This window comes from Pterocles gutturalis, unplaced genomic scaffold (genome assembly GCF_000699245.1).
Source record: "Pterocles gutturalis isolate BGI_N339 unplaced genomic scaffold, ASM69924v1 scaffold29370, whole genome shotgun sequence".
NCBI classification, from domain to species: domain Eukaryota; kingdom Metazoa; phylum Chordata; class Aves; order Pterocliformes; family Pteroclidae; genus Pterocles; species Pterocles gutturalis.
The window spans coordinates 17,518-43,586 of record NW_010146958.1 but is presented as its reverse complement, the minus strand read 5'-3'; the positions used below and the strand labels follow the sequence as shown (position 1 = coordinate 43,586).

Below are 26,069 nucleotides of genomic sequence, written 5' to 3'. Positions count from 1 at the left end.
TTTTGATCGGATGACATATAGCAAAGGGGACAATAGTTGGTTTAGATAATGTACAAGAAGTCTTGTTTCCATTTTAGTCAGTGGCCAACAATTCACAGACTTCAAAGAGAGAAAAAGCAGCCCCTGTGCATTGATTTAGTCCCTGCAACCCCATCCCTCTGATTGCACAGAGAAAATTGGTCATGAAACCTCACGAGCAGACTCCTGGCAGGATTGGTAGTCCTTGGTGGAGGAATATATCAAATGAGTATTTTTGCTAATTGTAGGAGCGAATACCATATTGAGGAGAGGAAACAAACTGTTGAATATCAAATATGATCTCCTGTTCCATTGCCTGTTTCACCAGCTTATCAAATATTCCACTAGAAATAACTTCTCTCATTTGAAGTATACTTAATATAGGGGTAATTTCCACTTTCTTTTTTTTTTTACACCTTTGCCATTACCAGTACATCATGCTGATCATTAAATCACTCATTTCTATTTGATTGATAGGAAAGATGAAATATCCACAGAGAAAACAGGTGGCAAAAAGCTGGAAGACATTCCTTCTATTTCTACAGGTAAAGTCAAGTCTGCTTGCTGTCTGTCTGCCCATTAAACAGAATTGCTAAGGCCAGTGATCCATAGATCTTAGAAGGCTGTAATTTAATGAATGCAGTAGAAGCATAAGTTCAGTGAAATACAATGAAAATGCTTTAGCAAAATAAACTATAAGAAGCATTTTTTTATTTCTTTTCATCACATCTGCTACTCAAATATAGCATTCCAGGTTTATTCCACAGTCTTTAACTGCCTGTGTTTTCCTAGTTTCAGGAGAGTAGAGCTAATTTTGCTTCAGTTATGAAATAACATTTAGAGTGTCAGCTGCTACATTTTGTTAGCCAACCAAAAAAAAAAAAAAAAAAGGCAGATGAAAATAATTCCTTTAGCCAGAAAGTCATAGTGATGCCAAGACATTAATTTGAGCAGATTATTCCAATTAGACCTACACTATTGGGTACAACAGTTCTTTAAAATAACGTTAGAAATTCATGCAGTGATAAAAATGTGTAAATATGAGCATTTTGGTTCAAGGAGGAAACATCCTGCACACATACTCTTGTGACGGCCAAATATGATGGAATCTTATTGATGGCAACTTCCAGCACGGCAATTCTGCCTCTAGCCAGAAAACTCTGTCCAAGTCTCTTGTTACTTTAAACTGAGCCCTAAAGAAAGGTGGCTATCAGAGAGACAAAGATCCCAATTGGGAAAATCAAGCTTGGACATTTGGTGATATATAATGAATATGACTGGAAACAACCAAATATTATTATTTAATTCGCGCAATTCCATCAATGCGCAGTCGGTGCCATTTTTGCCTTCAGCCACACACGTGCAACGGCACTGATGTTTTGACCCAGAAAGGCTGTCTGTTGTATAAAAAGCAGCAACTTTACCCGTGCCATAAGTCATGACCATCTTTCCCTTGCGCTCAAACACACCCTCCACAAGGAAAGCTTCTCCAGGGAGCTGGCACCTGACCAGCACAGAAAGGGGAACATTTTTGACGTGCAAACCTGCTCTTGCTTGATTTTACCTTCAACTTCCCCAGGCTCTCCTGGCACATCCCTCTCTCCGTACGTACCGGTACCTAACGGCACCCTGCTCAACGAGATTGTTAACGACACGAAGACTCCTGTGAAGGTGAGAGCAGCCTATTTTCCTCTCACACTTTTTCACTCACCTCTTCTTTTTGAGCTCAGCTAGCAGAAAAGAGGGGGAAGCCTTAGAAGCACTTAGTGCTCCCCTCTGTTACTGCTGGCAGGACTGAAGGGTTTTGTTAGCATCCGTTCTGCGCTGGCATAGTGCAGGATGTTTCTTGTGTACAGGGTGGAAAGTATAAAAACATGGCAACCAGCTTTTAGGCAGAACCTTCATTCTTTTAACGAGGGGCCTATGGACTATTTTGCACCATTTTGTAACCTTGTTCTTCATTAAAAACTGTAAAAATGCATCCTTTCTGTGAGCTTCCCACAACACAGAGGGTAGGACTGGACCTTCTTGCCTTTTTCCTGCCAGCCAGCCGTCAAACAGGGGATCTGCTGGGGAGATCCAGGTGGGAGCCAGCCCCTTGCATTTCCCCTAGGCATTGCTCTGAGATTTTTTTTTTTTTTTCAATTTCTAAAAAGTTTGCCCTTCTAGAGCAACTCCTGGAAAAGCCCCTCAGGGGTTTTTTGTTGTTGTTTGTGTGTACTGGCTGTAGGAAGAGGTTCATGCCACCTCCTCCCCATTGGGGTGAACTAAAGGTCTCAGTGTTGCCACCAAGAATTTGAGGACAGAAATGCTGGCCAAAGCCTCGCCCATCACACCCCTGGCAAATCGCCATTCTCCATCCCACCTCTGCAAGCTTCTCAGCTCCGGCACAGGAATTGCATCGGGGTGATCCCAGATGAATGTTATTTTTCCTGTCTGGAATGATTACATCATCAGGATCTGAGCCAAATAATCTCAGTATTCCCAACTGCATATTACCCACCTGTATCATGGCTGTTGGAGCAAAAGACCAGATAGAATATGAGGGGAAAAAAAGTGGTTTTAAAACCACTTATTTGTGACGTTTGAGATGTAGCAGGAGATTGACATCAGCTGGTTCCTCCATCTTACGGGTCTCTTCATTCTTCCTCAGCCCAGTCCTTTGTGACCAGCTCCCGAAAGGCTGGCTCCTCAAAAGTCACAGGGAATATGCATTCCTTAATCTTCTGTTTATATGAGAGAAAGAGCATTCTGTAATGTTCCATAACTGATGAGCCATATTTTTGTATACAACACAAAACACACGTTCCTCTAAAACGGAGGCATCCTAAGGAATGACTTAGCAGAGCTGAGTTACACAGACTCAACGGGAGCAGAAAGTGTTCTCTCCTGTTTCACTCATGCTTTACTACATTAACATCTTATTTTCTCTCTTATCCTCTGACACACTGTAGTTGCATATATTTCTTGCTCTCCTTATTCTTGGAAGCTAGTTTTATTTCTCCCCTTTTTTCCCCTCTCTTCTTTTCCAGGAGCTGGGAACAAATACGGTCCCCGAACTGCCCGTGGAGCAGATGGTAGAATTCAGTGTCACTCTCACAGATCAGGAGTACACGCCTGAACTTAATGATCCTAACTCCCCACAGTACCGACACCTCGCTGCCAAATTTCAGCTACAGGTAAGGAGGCTGAGTAAATGCCAAAATATTGTCTTTTATATCCTGGCTGAGATTCATACTATGAAACTACCTTCACCATGAAACAGAATTAGAATCTACTGCCCTCATTTGAAACAGGTAATTCCTGTTTTTTCAAAATCTTCAGTTTTCCTTCGTGTATAGTATTTTTCCCCCCTGGTTTAAGCCATCTGTTAAGCCACCAAGCTAAGAAGCCAACATCTTTCTCAGCAGTAGAGACTCAGATAACTGATGAACAGATTAATTTTAGGAATATCATTTGAGCTTCATCAGGAATTCATGGACAGTACTTTGTCATAATTTAATTTCTACAATAAACTTAATGAGAAATTTAATATAAATATTAAAAGTAATAAGGGGCTGTTGTCTGAACTATTCTTCAAAGGGCTTCCAGTCATTTTGTTGTGCGTTACCACAGTTTCTGTAAGAACTGGGATATCTGTGGTGTTTTCGTATAATTAATAATATTAACTGAATGTTCATCTGTCAATTTAATAGATAAGTTAATGACTTGAGGTTCCCAACGGGTTTTCTTAGTAAAATTAACTAAAGCTTCTCATCAGATCCCAGGCGTTCCTTAGTGCAAGCAATTTCACTAAACTGTTCAGTTCAGATGTGCATAGAAAAATGGGGAAGGATGCGCTGGCAGAGCTGATAAAAGCTGGCTTCTCTGCAGATTTACAGTATTACTCTCAAAGAGAACTGCCTACAGTCTGAAAAATGTGTACAGAATTCACCTTTTCTGCTCATTGTTTATCCTTTGTATTGTCTCTTCTATTCAAAACCATGTAATTGTACAATTGTTTACATTAGAATTAAAAATATAAGTTATTCTATTTGTACAAGACAGTTAAAGCTGTTTAATTTATAAATGATGTGTCAAAGAATCTTAATTCCTCTGCATTTGGTTAATATTTCTAAATACTTAACAATTTACAGTTAAGGTGACCTGAATCACAAAATTATTCGTGAACCAAAACTGCTGAAAATCAGAATAACATTTTACTCATGTTGTTTGATTTCCTCTATCATCAACTACGTTATAACTGGTTTACATAATTACATTACTAAAAAGGCTGCATTTTTTACTTCATTTTGCCTATTAACAGGTAATACAGGCAGCATATACAAACCAAGTATTGTGTTTAAGTTCAGCAATGATGATATCACAAAGAGGGCAGTTGAAACTGCTTCCTAAAGCTCTTTATGAAATGAAAAATATTGTCTAGGTAGTCAACCTGTGCTTGCTTTTTAGTGGTAGAACTTAGGCTGAATTATAATTTTATGTTTTTCTATAGATGAAAAAAATATTTGAGAAACTTCCAGGATTCAAAGAAATCCACGTATTAGGATTTAAGTAAGTAAGAAAATGGGAGTCACTTTTCTACTGGCTACTAGGGTTCTCCTCTTCCTTCTTTCCCTCCAACATGAAGAAACCTATATAATAGTGGGGTGTGTGTTGCTAGAAACAGAAAATAGTTTTCTGGGAACACCACAGAGACAATATGGAGAAAAGTGCAAACTTTGGTTTGAATTACTAAGTAGAAGTAGCTTTGATTCCCCGAGGGGTGAAATAATCAATAAATCCTTTGAAATTGCTTTCTCACAACATCATATTAAGGACTTTCTCAAATGACAAGGTAAAGAGAGTTAGGAGTATGATTATTTAGGTGGCTGCATTTTGGGTGTGGATCCTGTGCCCTTCGCAGATCACCGTGAAGGTGCCTTGGCAAAAGAAGGCTGTGGGAGGATACGTGTTCACACATATAAAACTTTTCCAGCAGGTGGTTCAAAAATTAGAAATTTTTCATTTTTCATAAATTTGTGTTCTGTCCTGCCATTTCTTTTAGTTTTAGCTTGTTTGTGTGTTTACTGCTAATACAAGCTACTGTGTATTTTTTCAATAGGGAAACTACAGGGAAGAGAAAAGACAAATCCATGTGAGCCTATGACACAGCGTCAGGACCAGTCAGTTCTTCTAGTAACATTTAATACACGCTGAAGGACATTCATGTCGCAATGCAATTTTAAACAAGAGCATACTTCTTCCTAGCTTTTCTCTCTGAAAAAATTCTGGGAAAAGGAGACAGAAGAGCAAAATAGAGTGAAAGCTAGTTGCTTACATTTTGATAATGAAATTAAGAAAATTAAAATCTGGCTACTGCTGAACAAGCAGAAAAAATCTGCAGTAGCATCTCACAGATACAGCTGGCAATAACTAACCCCTTTCAGTTATGACTCCCAAAGACCCGGGATCCATGTCTGTTTAGTATCTTGGTCTTAGGAGCTGAGATGAAAGTACATTCATCAATGTGTAAGCCAAGGATTGCTTCATCTCGGAATTTAGTTAGCTCCTGAGAGTTCCAGATAAGCCAGGACAGGCGTCCATTCTCCCTCAGCCATATTGCTGCAGATATTAGCAGCATTTCCCACCAGGCAATATGGAAGGACAACATGAGGGACCTGCTGGAGGGTCTGAAGGGAAAAGTGAAGTGATGGAGAGTAGGCTGTCACTTTCACACAGAGACAGAAGTTATAGATGACATGTAGAAGATAAGGTAAATTGTCATAAGATGTTTTTGATGTACGAGTCATTGATTTACCAATATGCATTAATCTTTTTTTTTCTTTCTTTTACAATCCTTCATCACACCCTTCTGTGATGAAATGAAGACAAAAGAAGGAGAAAGATGGGTAATTTTTCTGTAATTCATAATTGAGATTAATCATTGCATAGACTATTAGATGTAGATGGATACATCAATAAATGTTCTCTAGCTTGATGTGACAAAGCGAATTGATTTGTGGTTTGCCTAAGTACAAAATCTGTGATACAAAGCAGCAGGGGCAGCTTTTACCTTAAACTGAAAGGTTCATGTAATCAAATTTTGTCAGGCTCTTGCTGAAGGAAAGACAGTCGTTTGACCTAAGAAAATTCACATTCAGATGAGTAAAGATCTCTATCAGTCATGAAAGTGAAAAAAAATAAGGAAACTTCATCTTCCAATTTCCATTTTTGACCTGCTGTTTTCTAGCTGTATTTGCACATACACATTATCTCCAGTGTGTATGTAGAATTTATTTTGTTCTCTCCATTCTCAGGCCAGATAGAATGGCGAAGGGACTAGTTACTAGCCTGATGCAGGGAGCTTTTGACTGGTAATACAAAACAGCTACAGAATCTTCTGTTGTTGCTTCAAAGTGCTGCTGGGGAATAACTTGTCCCAGAATAGCAGCTCCCAGAATTTTTCTCTTACTCGTAGTTTAAAAGGAAGAATTGTCTAATGCTTTTCCTGAATTCTTGCAATGTCATATAAATGTAAATACATAGGATATACTAGAGAAAATGAAGTTCCTCTCTCTCCAATTATTTGATATTGTAAAAAGTAACACAGTGGAGTACAAAAGTTTTACAATATAGGTGTTATTTCTTATTTTAATTAGGTGCATTTAGCATTTATGAAAAGTGATATATTAACAACTGTGAAAATTTGAGACTTCTGCTAAACAAGTACATCTAGGGAGAAGCCATACACATTCATTTGGCCTTAGCAAAGCTAACTCCCCCTGTGGAATGTGATTTGCTTGCCCCATTAGCTAACTTTCTTGTTATACTTCAAAAAATAATAAAAAATTGCCCCAGATGTGATAGAATTTTTGCTTACTGTAGTTTTATAAACTGTCTGATCCCCTTTCATAGGTTCCTGTGTAATTAGTATGTGATTATGGCTTCTAGTAACCCCAGCAAGAGTTTATGACTGTTTGAACCAATAACCAATTACTTGGTAAAATCAGTCCTCAGCCAATAACTGATTCTGCTGTGCTGGGCATTTTTGCATCTTCTTTCTGCAGATCAAGCAGCACTGTAGCGCGATATGTGGTCAACTTTGAGAGAGATGGCTCAGAAATCAAAAGCACAGCAGATGACATCTCGACTATTGGATCTAATAAGGTTGAAAATGAAAAAATTCCACTTTCTCCAAAGGAAGAGAGGGAGATATCAGCAACTAAACTCACAGTAACCGACCTTCAGCAACTGGTTGCCATCGCACTCCACGAAGACCAGTCTCTGCCAATGGACCTTGGAACACTTCAGTTTACTGATGGTCAGTAGGCAGGCACAACCTCGGCCTTTCAAATTAATGACATTTCAGTCATCATTTCATTGATGACATTCTTTGCTTCTCTAAGAGATTTTTTTCATTTGAGGTACCCCATTCTGCTAAGTGTTGCATAGCATCCAAAAGATGCACAGATCTAAGTTAAATCTTATAGCAAAATGTGCCTCTATAATTATACAGCCTCACTTCCAGTCCCACGGGAGGATCTATTTCTTGGTTGGTTGTTTAGAAAAACTGGATATTTTGCACACTAAGATAAATGGCAGGGGGAGAAACACTATGAATATTCACTGTACCATATTAGTGTCCCAGTGTGGACAGTCTCCTTTCTTTAATAAGACAAAAAGTGAGCGCTTCCTCTAACATAAATTTAGCTTTCTGAAAGTTAAGTCTCAGTTGTAAGCAAGACATCTAACCTCCCAGTGAAGCCAAAGAGACAGACACCTTAAAGAGCATTTGATCCCAAGCTAAAATTGGTGGTGTGAATCACACTGGAAAGGTGCACTGCGCTCTCTGAAACACAGAAGGAGAGCAGACGACAAGCAGGGTGTGAAGACCCCCAGCAGAAGATTGAAGGGCTGCATCCTGATCAGTAATCCAACTAATAAATATCACCTTATAGTCCATAGATTTTTTCAAAGCTAGCATAGCCCTAGTTTTGGGGAAGTGGGTTCAAAATGGGAAAAAATTATTCAAAATATTTTTCATATGTATTTTTTACCAAAACAATCTTAAAACACACACCAAATTTTAGCTGTAGGGTTTAATTTACAAGCAACAGCACTTTTTTTCCAAAAAAATACTTAGATGAACTAATACTTTCTGTAAGACTAAAATGGCATATTTCAATGTAGATTAAAAGTCCCAAGAAAAAATGTCATGGATATAGAACACTTTAATAATAATTATTTTAACCATTATTTCCCACTAGTTATTTTTAATAACCAGTTTTAGAAAAGCAGCTTGCATGTGAGTATGTTTAAAGACTCCTCTGAAGGGGTGAAGGGAACAACTGGGCACTAAAGCCAAAACACTGAGAGTAACAATTGTGTGGACTGTGGGTAAAACTAAAGAGAATTTAGGCTTAATGAACAACACAACATAACAATTCATCATAGCCCACACAGATTTAACTGAGCAATTCATATGTCAGCTGATCTTAAGCGTTCATCCATGGTTCAGCTCTCTGCAGACCTATGCCATTTATACTAAAAAAAAGAGTACAAAGAATAGTGCATATAAAATTCCTGTTTGCCTCATAATTGCCACTTTAAATGGAAATTTATGCCTCTTTCTTGTTAACATGGATTTTTAAAGTAATTTTTGATGGAGAATAGTTTTAATACAGTTTTTTACTGATTTCATGTGTTTTGATCAGTTTCCAGGGTGTCACTGCTGAAATATTGTGCTCTCTCTGTTTTTTTTTTGGTTTTTTTTTTTTTTTAGAATCTATTATACCACCTAGTGATTTTGATAATGATATCCAGGCTGTGGTCACTATTCCTCTGGCAGGCCCTGATTTGGTAAGTTAATACTGGTTGTTATATTTATTAATTTCTCCATGGAAAATTAAATAGTTCAGATGCACATAAATACACAGGAAAAGGCTCTTACGCTAGCTACATATCTGCCTTTTATAAATGTTGTAAGGATGAACACTGAGGTGTTATATCGCAACAGAGATGCTGTTTAGAGCATCTACAGGTGAATATTGCTGCTTGAACACCTCTTCCAGTTTTAATTCCAAGGCAAACAACTGACCAGTTCAGTAGCACATCTCAGTGACAGCAGGAGAGCACTTGCCAGGGATGGTGCACGTCGTCTTTCTTGAGCATTTTTAAAATCACAGGCAACGTGATTAGGGTCACACACACATGCCAAACATTTTATACATCCCATGACTTCATGCTGAGTTAGCTGTTTGCAAGCTCCTGTGGCTAAAGATTATTGACCTTTTTAGCATTGAAAGTCAAACATAATAATGAAAGCTGCTTTTAAAAAATCTTTTTCAGGAGGACTCCATGAGCGTGGAGCTCCCACTAGGTTACCCCAGCCCAGCAACAGCGGACCAAACAGGAGATCTCTTTGTGACTGAATTTACAACTGGAATCCCCATGCTAAGCACAGAGATCAGTGCTCCTGAAGACTTTAATAATTTTGTTTCATCTGAACCTGTGTTCCCTACCAAACCCTCCAGAGAACCATTTCTGGACAGAACTCCTCCAGACACAGAAGATATCACTACTGGTCACCAAAGGTTCACTGTGCCTTTCGATGCTCTCGGTAGCACTAGCAATCCTCCCAAACCCGAGGATCCCTATCTGCCTCCTCCAGCAGATGATTCTGCCAGCAATGACTTGATCACCGATGGCTACGAGTCTCCCATGGAACAGGCCACGACACTGGCCCTTTATACCGCGGGCAGCTTTACCCCACCTAACCTACTGCAAGACAGGGATGAGAACACTGAAGCTGAGGAGGAGAAAGAACCAACTGATCTAACAGAACCACCTTTCAAGGAAGCTGACCAAGATAGTCTGTCTGTACAAGGTAAGACACAAAAGATTTTTCTATAATGGAGAGTAGAAGAGATCTAGTTGTTATTGAAAATACAGTCACATATAAATACAGTAAGCATTCCTTTCAGTTGTGACAGAAATTTTTCTGGACCTTCAAAGGTGAAAAATTTTCATTTCTGATGCTCGCTTCAGGAAAATCCTAATGTACCTGACTTCAAGGTTGTCAAAGCAAAAAAAAAAAAAAAAAAAAAAAAAAAAACACAAAAAAAAAAACTAATGATCCTTTCTACAAAAGTTTAAAAAAAAAAAAAAAAAAAAAAAAAAAAAAAAAAAACCAACAAAAAAAAAAAAACCACTAAACACCCAAAAAAACCAACCCAACAACAAATTCCTAAGGATCATGTACACTTTCTTCTGGGTATTATGATAATAATTGAACAAGGTAGAGCAAGTAGACATGTCAGGGAAAAGAAAAAAAAAAAAGGAAATACCACACTAACACAAAAAAAAATCTGGTATTTAAAACTTGGAAGGTAAATTCTACAGACAGATTTGGATGATAGCAGCAAGAGTATAATTAAATAATTTATTCCAAGCAGAGTATCACGGGTCAGAAAAGTGTACATATCTACAGGTCTGATGAATGTGAAAAACATTTTAAAATTTCTGTTTTCAATGTTTGCTTATTCAGTTTTATCTATACAGTAGGGTTTTTTTAGAGGCACCCAGTGGTATGAGAAAAAACACATAACAAATCAGAAAATTACATACATATATATGTCTGGGTGGAGAAAAGTCTGTATAATTTAGCCTTTAAAATGAAAAATAAATGATAGACATGTTTCCCACAGTTATCAGAAAAGAGTTGACCCTGCAGATGAAAAAAGTTCAGACAAAGATAGTAGGGTCATCTTTAGGGCACAGGCAAATTAGGCTTTCCCCTAGAACAGACAAATGTCAGTAAGGCTGCTGCCTCCATCACCACCATCATCAGCTTGGAAAGCCACACTGGACACTCTGCAGAAGTGTGGTTTGGGGGTACCTGGGTTGTGTGGGGCAGCAGCCTCCACTGGCCAAGCACCAAGAGCATGGTTCCTGCCGCTGCCCTCCATCTGCTCCCTCTCCTGCTTCCCAACCTGGCCTCACCAACTCAGTGTTAGGTCAGGAAACTTTAGTTTTACATACACTTCTAAGAAGCCTCTGCTAGCTGTGTGAGATGCAAGAGGTCACTACAAACACATGGCAGGAATTAGTCCTTTGATGAATACTCAGATGCGCCATGTCTCAGGTTTTTGACTGACCCTCTCAACAGAAAAGCAGAGGGCAGGTAGGAACTTCATAGGAATCAGCAGGATTCTCTGAGGTCGCCATGTAATCTCTAAGCAATACTAAAAAATCTGCAAAGAACAAACATAAAACAAGTCCAGTGGCGGAATTCCCACATTACCTCACACAATCACACTCCGTAATCCTGCATCCCCAAGAATGTCATACTCAAAGCCTGTAAGATTGTTAATTGCTTTAGGGAAGTCCCTTGCTCCCAGAGGAGGCTCTGCTCTCTCCCTGTTCCGTCAGCTTCGTCCTTGCTCAGTCCTTGGCCTTTGGTGTCCCATCTTGCACTCCAGAAGTCTCTTAGATTGAGCATAACGAACCCTCCTCCCCCTTTCAAGATGTTCCTCCTGACCCAGCATCCCCAGAAACAGCAAGAAGGCACCCTCATCCCTGCTGCCCAGCCACAGCTTGTAGGGCTAACCAGCAATGTTGGCATAACTGGTCGGAAAGACCCCACGGGGTGGTGATACCGTCCTTCACGATGGGCCCACACCGCGGAAAGGTGAGAGGGTGGAACGCCCCAGTAGTGTCCTGTCTATGGTATTGTTCTTTCTGCATCCAGTAAATAACAAGATCAGCATTTTAAAGGATAAAGAATGTACAAGCTGCCACTTGGGATCATACACTAACCAGCTTCAGCCAGTGAAGAGCACAGCGTATTCCATGGGTATGTTCTTGCACCTGGTTATTCATGCACTGAACAAGAGCTTCCTGTTCTATAGTCTTGCCTTTACGCACAGAGTTCTGAAATGAGAGAAAGGCAAATATTTTACGATTAGCAGAATGACTTAAAGATTTGAAAAATCACTTCTTATAAGAATCAGTTGTGAAATGTTCCTGAAGTCAAAGGTTATAATGAAAAGTGTTAAACACTACTATGTTCAAATGCATGCTGAGAAGTCTCCTAGCGTTACTGATAAAAGCACAGCATACCTCCAAACAACAGCACCGAGCACCTTCAAATTACATTCATTATAACTGTGGAAAAGTGTCACATTTGCAGGGGAGAAAAGTGTCATATGCAATTTTCATTCGGTTCACTCATTGGGTTAGGGATTTGATGTCATAAAACCAGATATTTATTTTGCAATTCAATAAACTGCTGAAAACCCTTGTAGCCTAACAGCTCCAGATGACTGAAGAGAAGCAGCAGAGGGTATTTGACCCACCAGAAATGCAGAGCAACTCATTGTGAAGATACTAGTTCCATTCTTTTTCTTCAGATCAAAAGTTGTAATAAACTTGTTTATTGCAATTTATTATAGCTACTGCCTTACTGGTTTTCACTGGGTAGGACAAGGGATATGGGAGGTGGACCTCTCTCTGGCCCCAAAGATTGATTGTCCCCCGGTGACAGTGTGGGGTTACAGCCCATTCCACTCTTGCACAGGCTCTGAAACCTCAGATCAAAACGGGGTTTAGATTCTGTGTTTCTAAATGATCCTCAGTTTCAATGTCATCAGGCAAACATCAAGACCAACAGAAATTTTAGGAAGGGTAGTACAAATGGAAAGCTCACTGCTTACTAACCCAGATTTCTTCAATGTTTTTTTTCTCATATGATTTGAAATTCAGTCAAAAAAATGCTTAAAGGCTTTTCTTCTTCATAAAGCCATTATTGCCCATGCCCAGAGAACATGGAATTGCTTGCTTAAAGAGGTGTAGACCTCCTGTAAGTGCAGGCTTGGTCCCGTAAGCACCTGGGACTGACCCTTTAAACCTGTCAGTCTGGCAAACAGAATGAACTGTCTAGAGCTGTGACCCAAAATAAGGCCCACTGCCTTGTTCCTCCACATTGAACACAAGTTATGTCTAAAACAAGCACTAGAATGTAAGAATTCCATCTGCATCTCTGCAGCTGAGTAGAAGGAGAAAAATGATAGTTCCCTGTCTAGAAGGAAGAGATGCCATGTTAGCAATGGCACAAAGCTACCGTTATTATATTTGCTTAAAATCTTCTAGTACACAAAACATATTGCATGCTTAACAGAAGACACTGAAAATCTATTTACTGAGTTCTTAAAAGAGTAAATAGTGTATACCCTTTAAAACTTTTTCTCTTTTTATAGCTTTTTCGATTCTGGAAGTCCTGTGTACGTTTTTTTTTTGCATTTTTTTTTTTATTTCCCTAGATGTTGCATATTTCATAGAAACTGATAGAATTTGATCTGGAAATTCAGGATTTAACAACATTTGTGACAGAGTTTTTATTAAAGTCAACAGTGTCAGTGATATTAAATTTAACATGGCAAACAGAATTCCTCACAGGCAGGTACAGAATTTTTCACATTTTATGCCAGGTTGCATTTCATAACCACGTTTCTTAGTAATATTTAAAAAACCAAACAAACCTTTTAACTGTTGCTGGTGTGAAACAGCAGGAACTACTTAGCCAGTGCTGTGTAAGGTTGGACAAACTGTTAGGGTTTAAACAGTTCCCTGCAGTTCTACTACACTAATTTCCAGACATTTCCCCCGCTACAGGCCAGAAAATGGAGCAAATTTTCTTCATCACATGTTTAGCACTTTAAATTCATTCTTCTTTGCCATGAAAGGAAGAGGTGGCTAGCAGAAATAACATCATTTGAGATGCTTTTAGGTGTCCCTAAAAAGAATCCCTTGTAAAAAACAGTGAGGGACAAGGAGTCAAAGTAATGAGAGGTGTCCTTGTAAGCCATGCAGGATGGGGTCTGTTTGGCTTGGGCAGGAGCAGGTGTGAAGCCTCTCTCGGATGGTACTGTGCTAATTCTGGACAGCGATGCTGTCCATCGGCAGCAAAGAGCAGGTCAGGGAGGATCAGACAGCCGCACTGACCACATGGCACTGGCAGTTAGTCCACCCCTTGAAGTAGCCCAGAACTGCTAGGAAGAAGAAGATGTTAAGCTGTCTTTAAAGTAAGCCTAACCTTTGAATTTCAAATTCTGTTTTGAGATTTCTCAGTAGAATTAAGAGGAAAACCCTGGTACAAATTCTGAGGCCTCTTACTGAAAAGTTCTGAATTGCCTGGATCAGATGTCGTGTATTGAACATTTGACTACTCAAAAAGGTTTTTATTTGCTGTAGCACCGTCAAAATCTAGGCTATTTCGATTTTCCATTTACAACCAATGCAGAAAACCTGCTTTTTACTACTGCTTAAGATGTTACCTGGTTGGTGTTCTCTAGTATTCCTCTTCATATTTTTTTTTCCACTCTACAGTTAACTCATCAATATCTCTTCTGTATGGTTAAATTTCTTCTCCTTCTCTTTGCGGTCTTCCTATGACTCTATCTAAGAGTATGACCATTCAGAAAGGAAGACACTCGTGTAATGTATTAGACAGATTGTTGTTTCAAAACCCAAGAAAATTTCAGGAGTAAAACAAATGCGAACAAATGTATAAACAGATAAAAGAGTTCATGAATTCTGCACCAACGATAACGATATGTTTTTACTTTCTAAATAGTAAGAATAATTTTAAATTTTACTTGTTTTAATTGTAGCTACTAACAAATTATACAATCCAGGTAAATGGTTATCCCAAAATCCTGACCATCATGGAGGAAGCAATATTTCTGGAGAAGTTATTCCAGAAGAACAGGACAAAGTAAAGCTAGCAGTAAAATACTTAATCTATTCTGTTGTACTACATCTCAGTCTCACCAGCCCGGATCATCCTCAAGATCTCAAGAAAGACTCTGAGAGAAGACGGCTCTGCAGGGTGTATCACAGAGTTTTTTCTGTGAGAAAAAAAACCGCTGACGATGGTCACATCTCTGTATGTGCAACTGATAAGAACCTCATTAATTTTCATGATCACTCTCATGTTCAAACAGCCTTGTTATGACTGGTCCCCTTTGGTATCTTCCTCCTGCCCAACAGTTAATTCGGTTGTCCACTCCTCACTCATTACTATTGCTAAGCAATCTCTAGAAAAAGTCCGTTTTCTGGATGCCTGGGTATTCTTTCCGCCTCTGCTTCATCCCCAGCTGCCTAAGCACCACCTTAGCATAGATTTCTATTTGGCATAACCAGAATTGTCACGGAAAAGAAAACCCCATTACTTGCTGCAAGAACTCTGGATTTTCCCAGGATTGGAATTCACCCATCCTTTGCTCCAGGAATGCTCACTGCTTTTTGCACATCGATGGTTATACAGGGTAAGAACTCCTCTGTTTCCTTTCATGTTTTTCTGTTTTTCTTGTGTTTCTTGACCATAAACTGACAGGCACTCTCCACATTCTCCCCCGTCAGCTCCTCTCTATGCCCTTTCACTTGCCACTTTGGATGTGCAAATGCTTTTCATGGAGGTGCTGCTTCAGCCTGATGCCTGGAGAAGCAAACAGGTAGGTCTGGCTATCTAATTTTCTCAAGCATTATATACAACATTGATTAGCCTGAAAGTTATCTGTGAATTGAAGATGAAGCTGAATGGAAAAGTTTCTGCAGGCCCACATTAGGACATGTCAGATTTAAGAAAAAGTTCATAGTATGGTCACTGTTGCAATAAAGTTAGGATTGCATACTCTGAGTACTACAGGTGTCCTGAACAGTCTCAAAGACATCAGAGTATGTGGTTAGTATATGGCAAAAATTTAATGACAGTCTGCTACTGAACTATTTCCATGCTGGGAACAGCAGGAACAACCTGAATAGAACAAAACCTGCATCACGCCTTCAAAACATTCTTAAAAATGCTAAAATGAAACAACTAATCTGAGCAAAAAGGTAGGAGAGAAGCAGAGTACTATCTATTTTCCCAATTTAACACATCACTTGTTTAAATTATTAAGCTATCCAATCACTTCAGTTCAGTTTTACTTTAAGGTTAAGCTTTGCTTCCTTCAAATACAATTTCTTATTCATCCCCCCCCCCCCCCCCCCCCCAGATGCAATATAAATGCACAGTAACCAAAACAAGTGGAACTTCACTTTATATGAAATTGGGGATTCCACCGACTCATTGAAATTACTGTGTCTTCGAAGTACAGCAAACCATTCACATTTCTGATAAGAAAATTTGCTCATCCAGAGGCAAATCTTCTGAGCCACTTGTATAAAGAGAAACCATAACACCTCCTTCTCCACCGGTGATAGACAGGCAGGAAGATGCACCTCGGTGCTCGGCCGCTTGCTCTTGACTCTGCAGTCTCCTCCCCAGACACAGGCACACGTTGCTATCCCGTTGTTTCCACAGGTGCACACCTGCACCAGATGCTCATGCTCTGCACGCACACTTGGGGTTTCTCTCTCACAGTCATCACCATTGCCATCAAACTCCATCACTCCTGCAGCTAATCCTTACATACCTCACCTGCTCCCTTGCAGGCTCTCAAAGGCAGCCATCCTTCAGTGCCTCTGGTTTCCAAATGCTATCACTTCTCCTACAGCTAGCATTCCCCTGATGATTGTCCCCTTCCATGTTCAACACTATTTCACTCCAAACTACTCCCTCCCTCCAAATTCACCATAACACTGCTAACTTCAAAGCAGCCTACCAGGAAAAACTTCAGCTCTTCCCGAGTTGCAGGTAACCCTCCACCACGAGGGAGGTGTAACCCGTGCCGTACAGGCTTTCCCACCTTCCAGCCTCAGGTTGTATTCTGTGTTAAAGCCAACCCACGATCACCCTTCTGTCTGTGTGCAGAGCCAAGATCTAAAGCTGAAAATGAACATATTAATGTCCTGAATAATGCTATTTAAAAACCTGGGACCAATCTAGTAGTAAAATAAGAAAAATATTTTAAGACAAATAATGCAGATTTTCAGGCTGAGGGTGAGAGATTACCCTTGGCCAAGTTATAAATGAATAAAGCTAATCAACTTTACATGTCATATAGTTCGGCTGGAACAAATAGCAGGCAAAGTGGCACTGCTGAGATTAACATGACCTAAATAATGTATTTCCTTCACTCATTAAAAAACCTCGGTCTTACTAGAAATGCTGGCTTTGAGAAATAACCTGTTATGATCAAATTCTACTAAAATTTTTATTTCCTAAAATTATTACAGTCCTCTCTTCAGAGGATTCAGTACTTTTCTAGCATAAGAAAGTCCATCTGAGCTCAGCCTGGCAATTTTAATAGTGAATTCCTTATTAGGGGATAACTCATACCACCTGCACTAGGCACTTACAGGCAAATTGTCACTTATCTGCTCTGAATCATATGTCTGGATAGGGTTTATGCCTAACTGCAGAAGGGGCTTAGCCTTCCAACTTTGGTTGTCTCAGCCATACCAGAGATGCCTTACATAGTATAGATTGCACTGGTGCTTATATCAATTTAAGCTGCATGTTCTTAAATTTGAAAGATGCCATAGTACTTAAAGCTAACAGACAAGAAGACAAAAAATTCTTAAAAGGAGGTAAATTTGCAATCATGTTGATATTAAATTTAATGGGCTTTGTGTTTGTGAAAACCTAGAATGTGTGAAGTTCCTGCCAGGATAGATCTCATGTATATGCACATTGCAGGGGTTTTTGTTCTGTTTTGTTTTTAAAATAAAGAAAAAAAATTTTGACTTTGTGTTGAAAATAGGAGCATTTTTTCCGGTATGTTCTTAACATCACTTTCTCAATGCAAGTTTATTGAAAGGTATGTAGAGGAAAGGACTAAACATCATTTCAAGCAATGATAAAGGGAGGCAGAAGTTTCACTTTCATTCTGTAGCATGGTAAGATCACTATGTGCATCAGTAAGAACATGATTAAACCAAGCCTGGATGCAGATTAATTAGTTTCTTGTCCATTTTATTGCATGTACATGTTTAGGTTTCTTTTCCATTCTTCCCGAGTTGGTAGATTTTTTTAATTAGAGTGTTGTAGAATAGTGGTGCCAGTAACAGAGTTTACAGTCAAAATTTTGTATATGGCCAAATATTCCTTTAATAACCATCTTTGTGGTCATGCAATTTGGAATGCTAGGCTTTCAAGCCGAATGGGAGGAGGGCATTGTTAGCATAGCAAAACCTGGCAGGGGTTGACTGAGAAAACAAGCAAGTCTTATTCATGAATGACGTCTTCGTACCTGAGGATTTAAATTCCTAAGCAATACCTCTCAGGAAAACCTGCCATTGTTTTGATTTATTTTTCCAGAGATCAGGAGGAATGAGGCTGGAAAAATACTGCAGCAGTAATTCATTTCAGTCCTTTCCCCTAAATGTATACGTAGCCTCCAGCAGTGGGTGAAGACCTGGCTAAACTCGCCTTAGATCATTAAGATAACCTCCACTGTCATCCCAATTAAATATCTTATTCCTCATTTCAGAATTAGGCATAGACTGCCACTCTGAAGTGAAACAATATAAATCAAAATTGTGCTGAACAATTCTTCAAGAACTTTAGGATATGCCTGCCCGATACCGTAAAGCTCCAATGAAGGAAAAGGCAGCGTGGCTTGAGGAGAATGCATGCCTGAAAGTGTCAAGACAGACGGCTTTGCTAGTGACACATGGCAGGGAAGAACAGAATACACTCAGAATGAGGTGCATTACAGAATAAAATTCTTCCTCCTCTGTTGGGAAGGGCTAATGAGAAAGTATCAGTTTCTCTTTGTCCAGGCATAGCCATTACAACCCAGTTTTCTCCTCTTTGGTTGACAATTTCTCTTTAAAATATTGTAAGGCTAGTACTAGTTGTACCTGGTATTTCTTTCATGTGGAGGGAGCAGGGTAGTTTACAGATAGCTAACTAGTTATTTTTGCCTTGTTTTAGTTTCCCATCACATCGGTAAATTCTATGATCAGTGACTCTTTGTTACAGTAACACACTATATTTCATCTCTGTATTATGACTGCTATCCAATAACAGTTAAGAAAAGTTAAATGCAATCCACCTTAATCCAAATATTTTACATGAGAACAATCCCAAATATTTATTTGAATTTCATTTTTTGAGAGACTAGCATATATGTTAAGCCTTCTGCACCCCCGGTGTTATACGCGGTCTCTCACGGAATTTCAAAGCAAACGTTCAGCGAAAGGCTCCGTTTCACTGCAGGGTGTCGTTATTGCTGGGTTAAACTGCCTGCTTCCTAACAACGGTGCTGTGGCTACCACGAGCTGCTCAGATTCAGAATCCAGCCGTGATGGATGGATTTAACAAGCCAAGCCAATTCTAAGACATCTGGTCCAAAGTCATTTTCAATATCACTACAACTGGAATGTGTTCTTACAGTGCAACATGGTGTAAAACCAGCAGGACCTTCCCAGTTAAACATCTCCTTCCAACTCTCTCTCACACAGTCTCTCATTCTATTTCAAAACTAAGAGAAAAGTCAGATTACCTATATCCAAGGAGCAACAGTGTAGAAGAATAAAATACTCCTCATTCTGTGACTTTCATTCTATTGATTCCATGGTTTTCACACACAAGTGACTATATAGTATGGAAAAAAAAAGTGTGTTCATTTTTCTTGGCAAGTGTCATCTGATTCTCATCTAATGACAGGATTTTAAGAGAGTCATGGCTTTTATCTTTCTAATTTCATGTTTGTCTTTTCTGTTTTTAGGTCGTTGGGTCAACACATTACTTGAATTTATATCGTGTGACTTCTGTTACGTTTTTACCATTTTGTAAACTAATAAAGTTCAATTCCACAAAACTGTCTGGTGCTCCCATCGCCTACAAAGAATTGCTCTTTTCTTCCTATCACACGGTCGAGAAATATAGAGGAAGTGGGTAAGGATTTGAAGGGTACTTTCAGTTCTGAAGGATAGGTATTGTAACCTGTCAGATTTTGTTTCTGGTCATTCTGAAGTAAAATAAATCGAAAGTAGTATTTCAGGTTACAGATTCCCCATTTGGGGAGCACAAAAATTGTTAAAGTCACATGCAGCAGTATTTGCAACACTTAGATGGATGCGTCGTTATGTTTCCAGGTGTTTGTAAAGCTTTAGGCTATTTTCACACAGATTTTATTATTTTAAACTCATGAAATGGATTTTTCAAATTTAATTGTAGACCAGTCAACAACAGGCATGAGGGAATAGGAATCCTCCTGAAGCAAGACATTTCTTATTCAGCTTGGATTCAATTCCTTTGCAGAGGTGTATTCATACTTGTAAATTCACTGCTTCTCAGGTTTGCTTCTCTGTCAAATTCATTGATGTGAATACCCAGCAAGTCCACACTTCTGTGTTTAGCATGGCATCTTATTTAAAATACATTTAATATGATTTTACTATGATAGCAAATAGTGCAGAGCTTCAATACAAAATATCTTACAATAATTAACAGTCCCAGCAGCTTCTGGCATCTTTAACATGTTTTCCTTGTAAATGAACTTCAATAATTCCCCTACTTCCCAAGAGTGTACCAATCTCAGGTGAATAATTTCTTTAGTGAGGACTTTAATAAGAAAACTTACTTTTAGAGTGCTTGAGGACTAGAATGTCATTTTTTCTGGCAATCTCAGTAGCAGATGAGGTCAAGGTTCTGTAAATGGTGAAAGTGACTTGTCATGTTATGGAAATAACCCACCACTGACCTGCTGTCCACACAAGGTATCTGATTATACACCTGTCTGTATAGTGTTCTTACAAAATGCAGGAGTACTGCCTTAACATCCAACTTTATAAACCCTTCACTGTGAGTGTGAACACTGCTAACTGCCTGAAGCAATTACAATGGAAACGCTGCTTTTCTTCTGCTGCAGTCAGAGGAGTGCTGAGGTAAATGGATGGCTTTGTGTATTTTCCAAGTCCTGACTCAGAAAGGCAGAACAGTGACCCTGACCAGGTGCAGCAGCTCTTGAAGCCAGTGGAGAGATTGTGGTGGGACGATGGTTCAGACCCAGGTTTAACAGATTATCACTGGCTGCTCTCCAGTCTCTTTCCTGATGATGCTTCCACTGCATGGTTTCAGTGCAAAATGAAGTCAAACACTGCTTTGGGGATGCTTTAAACACTGGCTATTTCTGTACTCTTCAAAGTACTTCTGTGGTTCCGAAACGCGTAATCCTCTAGAACTGCTGAAACCTGAGAATGCCAAAGGCAGTCGTTAAAAGTTACCAGTCAAGTCTCTCCGTATATGACTCTGACACAGGTCTCTGAACTAGGCTTGCACAATCCATTGCATATCTATTATATTCCCACCTCTTGTACTTAAATGACTACTCTGAAGCTGAAAAAGTTTTAAAAATTCTATATTAAATGTATTTATTGTATTATTTCAAAGCTGTAAAGAAAAGGGCTTATTCAAAAAACATGCAAAAAGCTTTAATGAGAAAACTATTAGCAGATAGCTAATTGAAGTAAATAAAGTCCTTAACGAGGCAGAAAATGGCAAGCTGAATTACTGGTTTTTGGCCATGCATTGGCCAAAGCATGTGAAAATGATAAAGGAAAAATGAATTTGTAATAGCACAAGAACCTGGTATTTCAAGGGCTCTTACAGGTACAGTGACCACACACATGAAATTGCAAAATGCATGGCTGACTCCCTGCTGATACCAACTGACTCCCAGCAAGGCAAAGGGAGCTCGCACTTCGCAAGCAGAGGTGGATCAATGAAAACATTACCCCTCAGGCATTCCATCAAGGGAATTCTTTCTCTGTATGGAATTAAAAGTGGTCAGGGCTTGGCCTTGTTCTCAATGATTTACTCTAAATCTTCACACATCTTTGAAGAATAAGTGAAGAATTCTTTATGTTGTTCCTTCAGTCATTGTGAAGTATACGACACTACTGGCATCCAAAAAAAGGCATCACAGTAAAGAGCCCAAGGTGAAAGGAGGGCCATGTCGTAACTCTGTTTGGGAGCAAACGTCCTGGATCGAACATTCAGACTGTTGCCCTGGTCAGATCACTCAGCTAAGCATGGAAGCTAGTAAAACAAGGTTGTCCAGCTGTAACCAAGTGGGTGCCAGTGTGTGGAACCCAACTAAAGAAGCACCCTTGGAAAATTTTTTTCATAATGAGATTAGTAAGTTATAGCTGCTCAGCACCCTGAATTCTGCAGTATTTTAGCTTTTGTTGTCTTGATTTTGCAAGCTTTATGTTCTGTTGTCAGAGTGTGAGGTAGAACTGAATTATTCTGAGAATAATGAGAGAAGATTATCATTACTAAGCAGTATTTTATTGGGGTACAAAACACTCCACTTATGACATCACATCAGAATGACATTTATTTGCACCTTTGGTGGTGAGAACATGATGATGAAGCACAGCTGCAAGGTCTGAAAATTTTTAGAATAAACTGAAGGCTTCTCGAGTTCCGCAGAGCACTGCGTGGTACTGGGGCTCCAGCTGCAGCTATCAGGCTGCTCTGGGAAAAATCAGACTACCCAAGAAACCAGGATGTTAAAGAGAAAAGTCAAGAGACACAAGAATTTTTAGGACTGGAGGTGGTGAAGAGATGGGATTTGCTCCCAGTGGAATGAGGTTCACTGGAAACAGTGGGGGAGTTGTGCTGGTTGTACTGGGCACTGGACCTCTCTTCTAGGGAGAGGACACAGACAGAACGACAGCCACAGATCATTCTGGCTCTTCTGGCTTACTCTTACAGTTAAAAAGGCAAAGTTAATCTGTAATTATGTGCTGCAAGACATTCATTGTGACACATTAGGTTAATGATCCTCTTCCCTTAATTCTCTCAATCCTTGTCTTACTTGGGTCCCCTAGTTAAAAATTAAAGACCTCAGACAAATTCAGCACTTAATCAATTTGCTTGTATACAACAGTCCTGCATCGGGGATTATGTGGCATTTCATGCACTAACACAAAGGTAACTTTGACTCCAGCTGCTTGCTGTACCAGTCTGTCTGGTGCTTATGTCAGCACAGGTGCCCAGAAGGAGATTCTTACCCTGCATTATGGACCAATCTCTTAACTCCACGCTTTTTCCTTTGTTAGTTATTTTCTTTGTGCAGCATGTATACAAATACATGCATATACATTGTAAGTCAGTGGACCTGGCGAATTTGCCCACTGCCAATAGGAAATGTCAGCGTTTATGAAGTGTATGAATGAAATGAAACACCAGGCCCTTTTAATGTGTAACCTTCTGGGCCTGCTTATTAATGCAAACCCACTAGAAAAAAAATTATGAAAACTCGACCTTTCCCAAACAATAATTCCTTATTCATGTTCAATTAGGAGGGTTTTCCTCACTTGAAAGAAAAAAAAGAAAAAAAAAAAAAAAAAAAAAGAGGACAAACTAATTAGATCCCTAAAATAAAGTTGTTGAAATGGCAGTTGATTTTTTCCTCAGTATTTTACTCCCTCAGTTGGGAAAAAAGACTGCATGTAGCCCTCTTTTTACAAAGATTTCATATAGCAATGCACCCAGAAAATTGCCTCTTAGTTTAGTGTTTCCACATCTTTGACAACAGTAGTTTAATTTTAGGTATAACACTCTTCTCGGTACAAGATTGTTCTGCCTTGTCCATGTAATACAAAAAAAACCCATCTGGAAAGTTCAGTGCACATCTTTGTGGGAGGTTAAGCGGTGGCTGAGAGTCGAAGTTGAGTTTTTTATTGCTGACAGCAGTTTTTAATTCCATGCCTCTGTTGAACCTTCAGTATGGTTACTCTGGGGGTATACTGGAGTTCAGCATCTTCTTTCCTGCTCCCCGCAGGTTCCCCACACCTGAATGCTAGTGCTGTAGAGCAGACCAAACTGTGTGTTGAAATGAAAGATGCTGAGCTAAGAGTGTCTGAATCTTCAGTGTCTGTGCTTTTAGAGGTTGCATAACATAATTGCCTGTGTGTTTTCTGCTGTAACAATCTCATCTACAAGTCAGACTGGGTGAAGTGTTACAAATAATTACCTTACGATGAACGAGTTTAAGTGTATTTTGTGTTCCATTTCAAAATTCTATATGTGCACATATAGAGTCACAGCATCACAGAACAGTTGGGGTTGGAAGGCACATTTAAAGGTCACCTAGTCCAGCCCCCCTGCAGTGAGCAGGGACATCTTCCACCAGATCAGGCTGCTCAGAGCCCCGTCCAGCCTGACCTGGAGTGTTTCCAGGGATGGGACTTCTACAACCTCTCTGGGCAACCTGTGCCAGGGTTTCATCACCCTCATTGTAAAAAATGTCTTCCTTATGTCTAGTCTGAAAACCAATATATATTTGGTTTATATATCAAACCAATATTTTAAATGCAAAGAGTTTTTTGGTTTGTTTGTTTGTTTGTTTGTTTTTTCATTCCAAATGCCTAGGTCTTCTTTGTTTCATCCATAGTTTTTAACTCCTTAGGACTGATTTTTATCAATGTAGAAAGTGGAAAAACTTGGCAAAACCTGTTGCAGATCCTATTACTGCTGATTTCAACATGTCCTTGCGTAGGCATGCCTTGCAGTGTTAACGTGACACGCGTCAGACAAAGTGCAACAAACAGAAGGTGTCAGTAACCCCTGGGCTCGGGACGGGTGCTGTGCTTCAGTAAGGACCCAGCAGCCTTTTGGGTGAGCCCATTTACTCACGGCCCCCCGTGGTCAGTCACTGGCTGTCTCAGCTGGAGAGAGAGTGATTGATGTGTAGGAACTGGTAGTTTATACAAACCAGTGATGCGTGCACAGGGATTATTTTGGTATGCCCTGAGGGCCTTTTAAATTACTTGGCTTGGAATAAGAGGATGCCAGAAGACCTTCACAGTCTATGTATAGCCTATATGTATATATGTACACACACAGAGCTGTATGCCAAACGTGCAATGTACGTGTGGTCATTCTGCTTCATACGTGCTGCAATTTCAAAGCCGTTTCAGTCCTTCTCTTTTGAAAAGATAACCTGCCTAACAAATACCATGATCGTATGCTCACATCTGTGTTGTCACGCTGAGAGAAGGTTGCTCTGTGGAGCTGCAGGTTCATCCCATCAGCAGATCATCCTGCACTAATGCCTCAAGCATGAAAGCTGAGAAATCTCTTCTGAGTTCCCTTGACTAATAAGTGACTCTCACTCCTTACCAGCGTAACAAGCAGCAGCAAGAGCTTTGTAAACAGAGAACATCACTAGGCTTTGTTTCTCTAATCTGTCCATATCCTTGGTTACACAAGAAACAGGAGGGCATGACAAGAGAAAACCAGCTCAAGTTCTCAATGAACTATCAGAGCATCAAGCTCTGGTGCAGCACATCCCTGGGTCCCACACAGGGCTTTGTTATCCTTTCTTGGCTGCTCTCTAGGGCTGGAGTGACCGAGATGGTAGCCCTTGCATTACACTGTCAGCAGCACAGATTACACATCACAGCAAATAAAAGGCAATTGTACCACTGTGCTGGTTTAAATGGGAATTTGCTGCACCCACTCTGCAGTCCTCTTGTGCCTCCACATCATCACAGTCTGGCCTTGCAGGAAAAGCCAACACAGCGCTCGCTCTTGTTCTGCATCCCATCCAACGCTTCATGTACTTCAGAGCCTTGTCCAGAATCACCAGTACTCTAAGCTCCCTTGTTATTTCGTACACTTCAGTCATGAACTGGGGATGGGGGAGATGTTCACCACATGGAGGTGAGGAACTGTTTTGTAACCTGGCAGAACGCTTTTCCCCTAAGGGCCATAGGACTGGGCATTCCCCATCCTCATGCAAACCCAAATATCCTCATCTCACTTGCTCAGGGTCTACACTACCACAGTTCCATCTATCTCAGTGAGTTCATTACTGATAGACAGGGGATTAGAACTCGACCCTAAATATCAAACCCAAAATAGGTGAAATACAGTCACTTACCAAGTGGGAACTTTCGTCATCTAAATCATTCTGGTTTCCAGATATTCTGCCCATTAAAATGAGGTACTCGGGGGAAGATGTTTTCATGCATGCAGATGAAGGCAGCAAATTGACTGTAAAAATTTGCCTTGTCCAGTATGGAAAGGAATACTAAACATGGACAGAGAGGAGTGATCTCCAATAACCTCCTGTCAGCCAGCTGGTGTTAAAGGCAAAGCAGCC

At 39.8% G+C, this 26,069-nt stretch overlaps 1 protein-coding gene across 1 annotated transcript in view; it reads left to right on the top strand.

Moving 5' to 3' along the window:
* Positions 1-26,069, top strand: part of IMPG1 (interphotoreceptor matrix proteoglycan 1) — a 42,233-nt gene that overhangs the window by 8,370 nt on the left and 7,794 nt on the right. The window contains exons 5-12 of the mRNA XM_010085912.1: positions 496-563; positions 1,598-1,689; positions 3,051-3,197; positions 4,514-4,572; positions 5,889-5,909; positions 7,068-7,321; positions 8,783-8,859; positions 9,349-9,886. Coding sequence (XP_010084214.1) covers positions 496-563; positions 1,598-1,689; positions 3,051-3,197; positions 4,514-4,572; positions 5,889-5,909; positions 7,068-7,321; positions 8,783-8,859; positions 9,349-9,886 — 1,256 coding nt within the window. The remainder of the gene's footprint in view (positions 1-495; positions 564-1,597; positions 1,690-3,050; positions 3,198-4,513; positions 4,573-5,888; positions 5,910-7,067; positions 7,322-8,782; positions 8,860-9,348; positions 9,887-26,069) is intronic.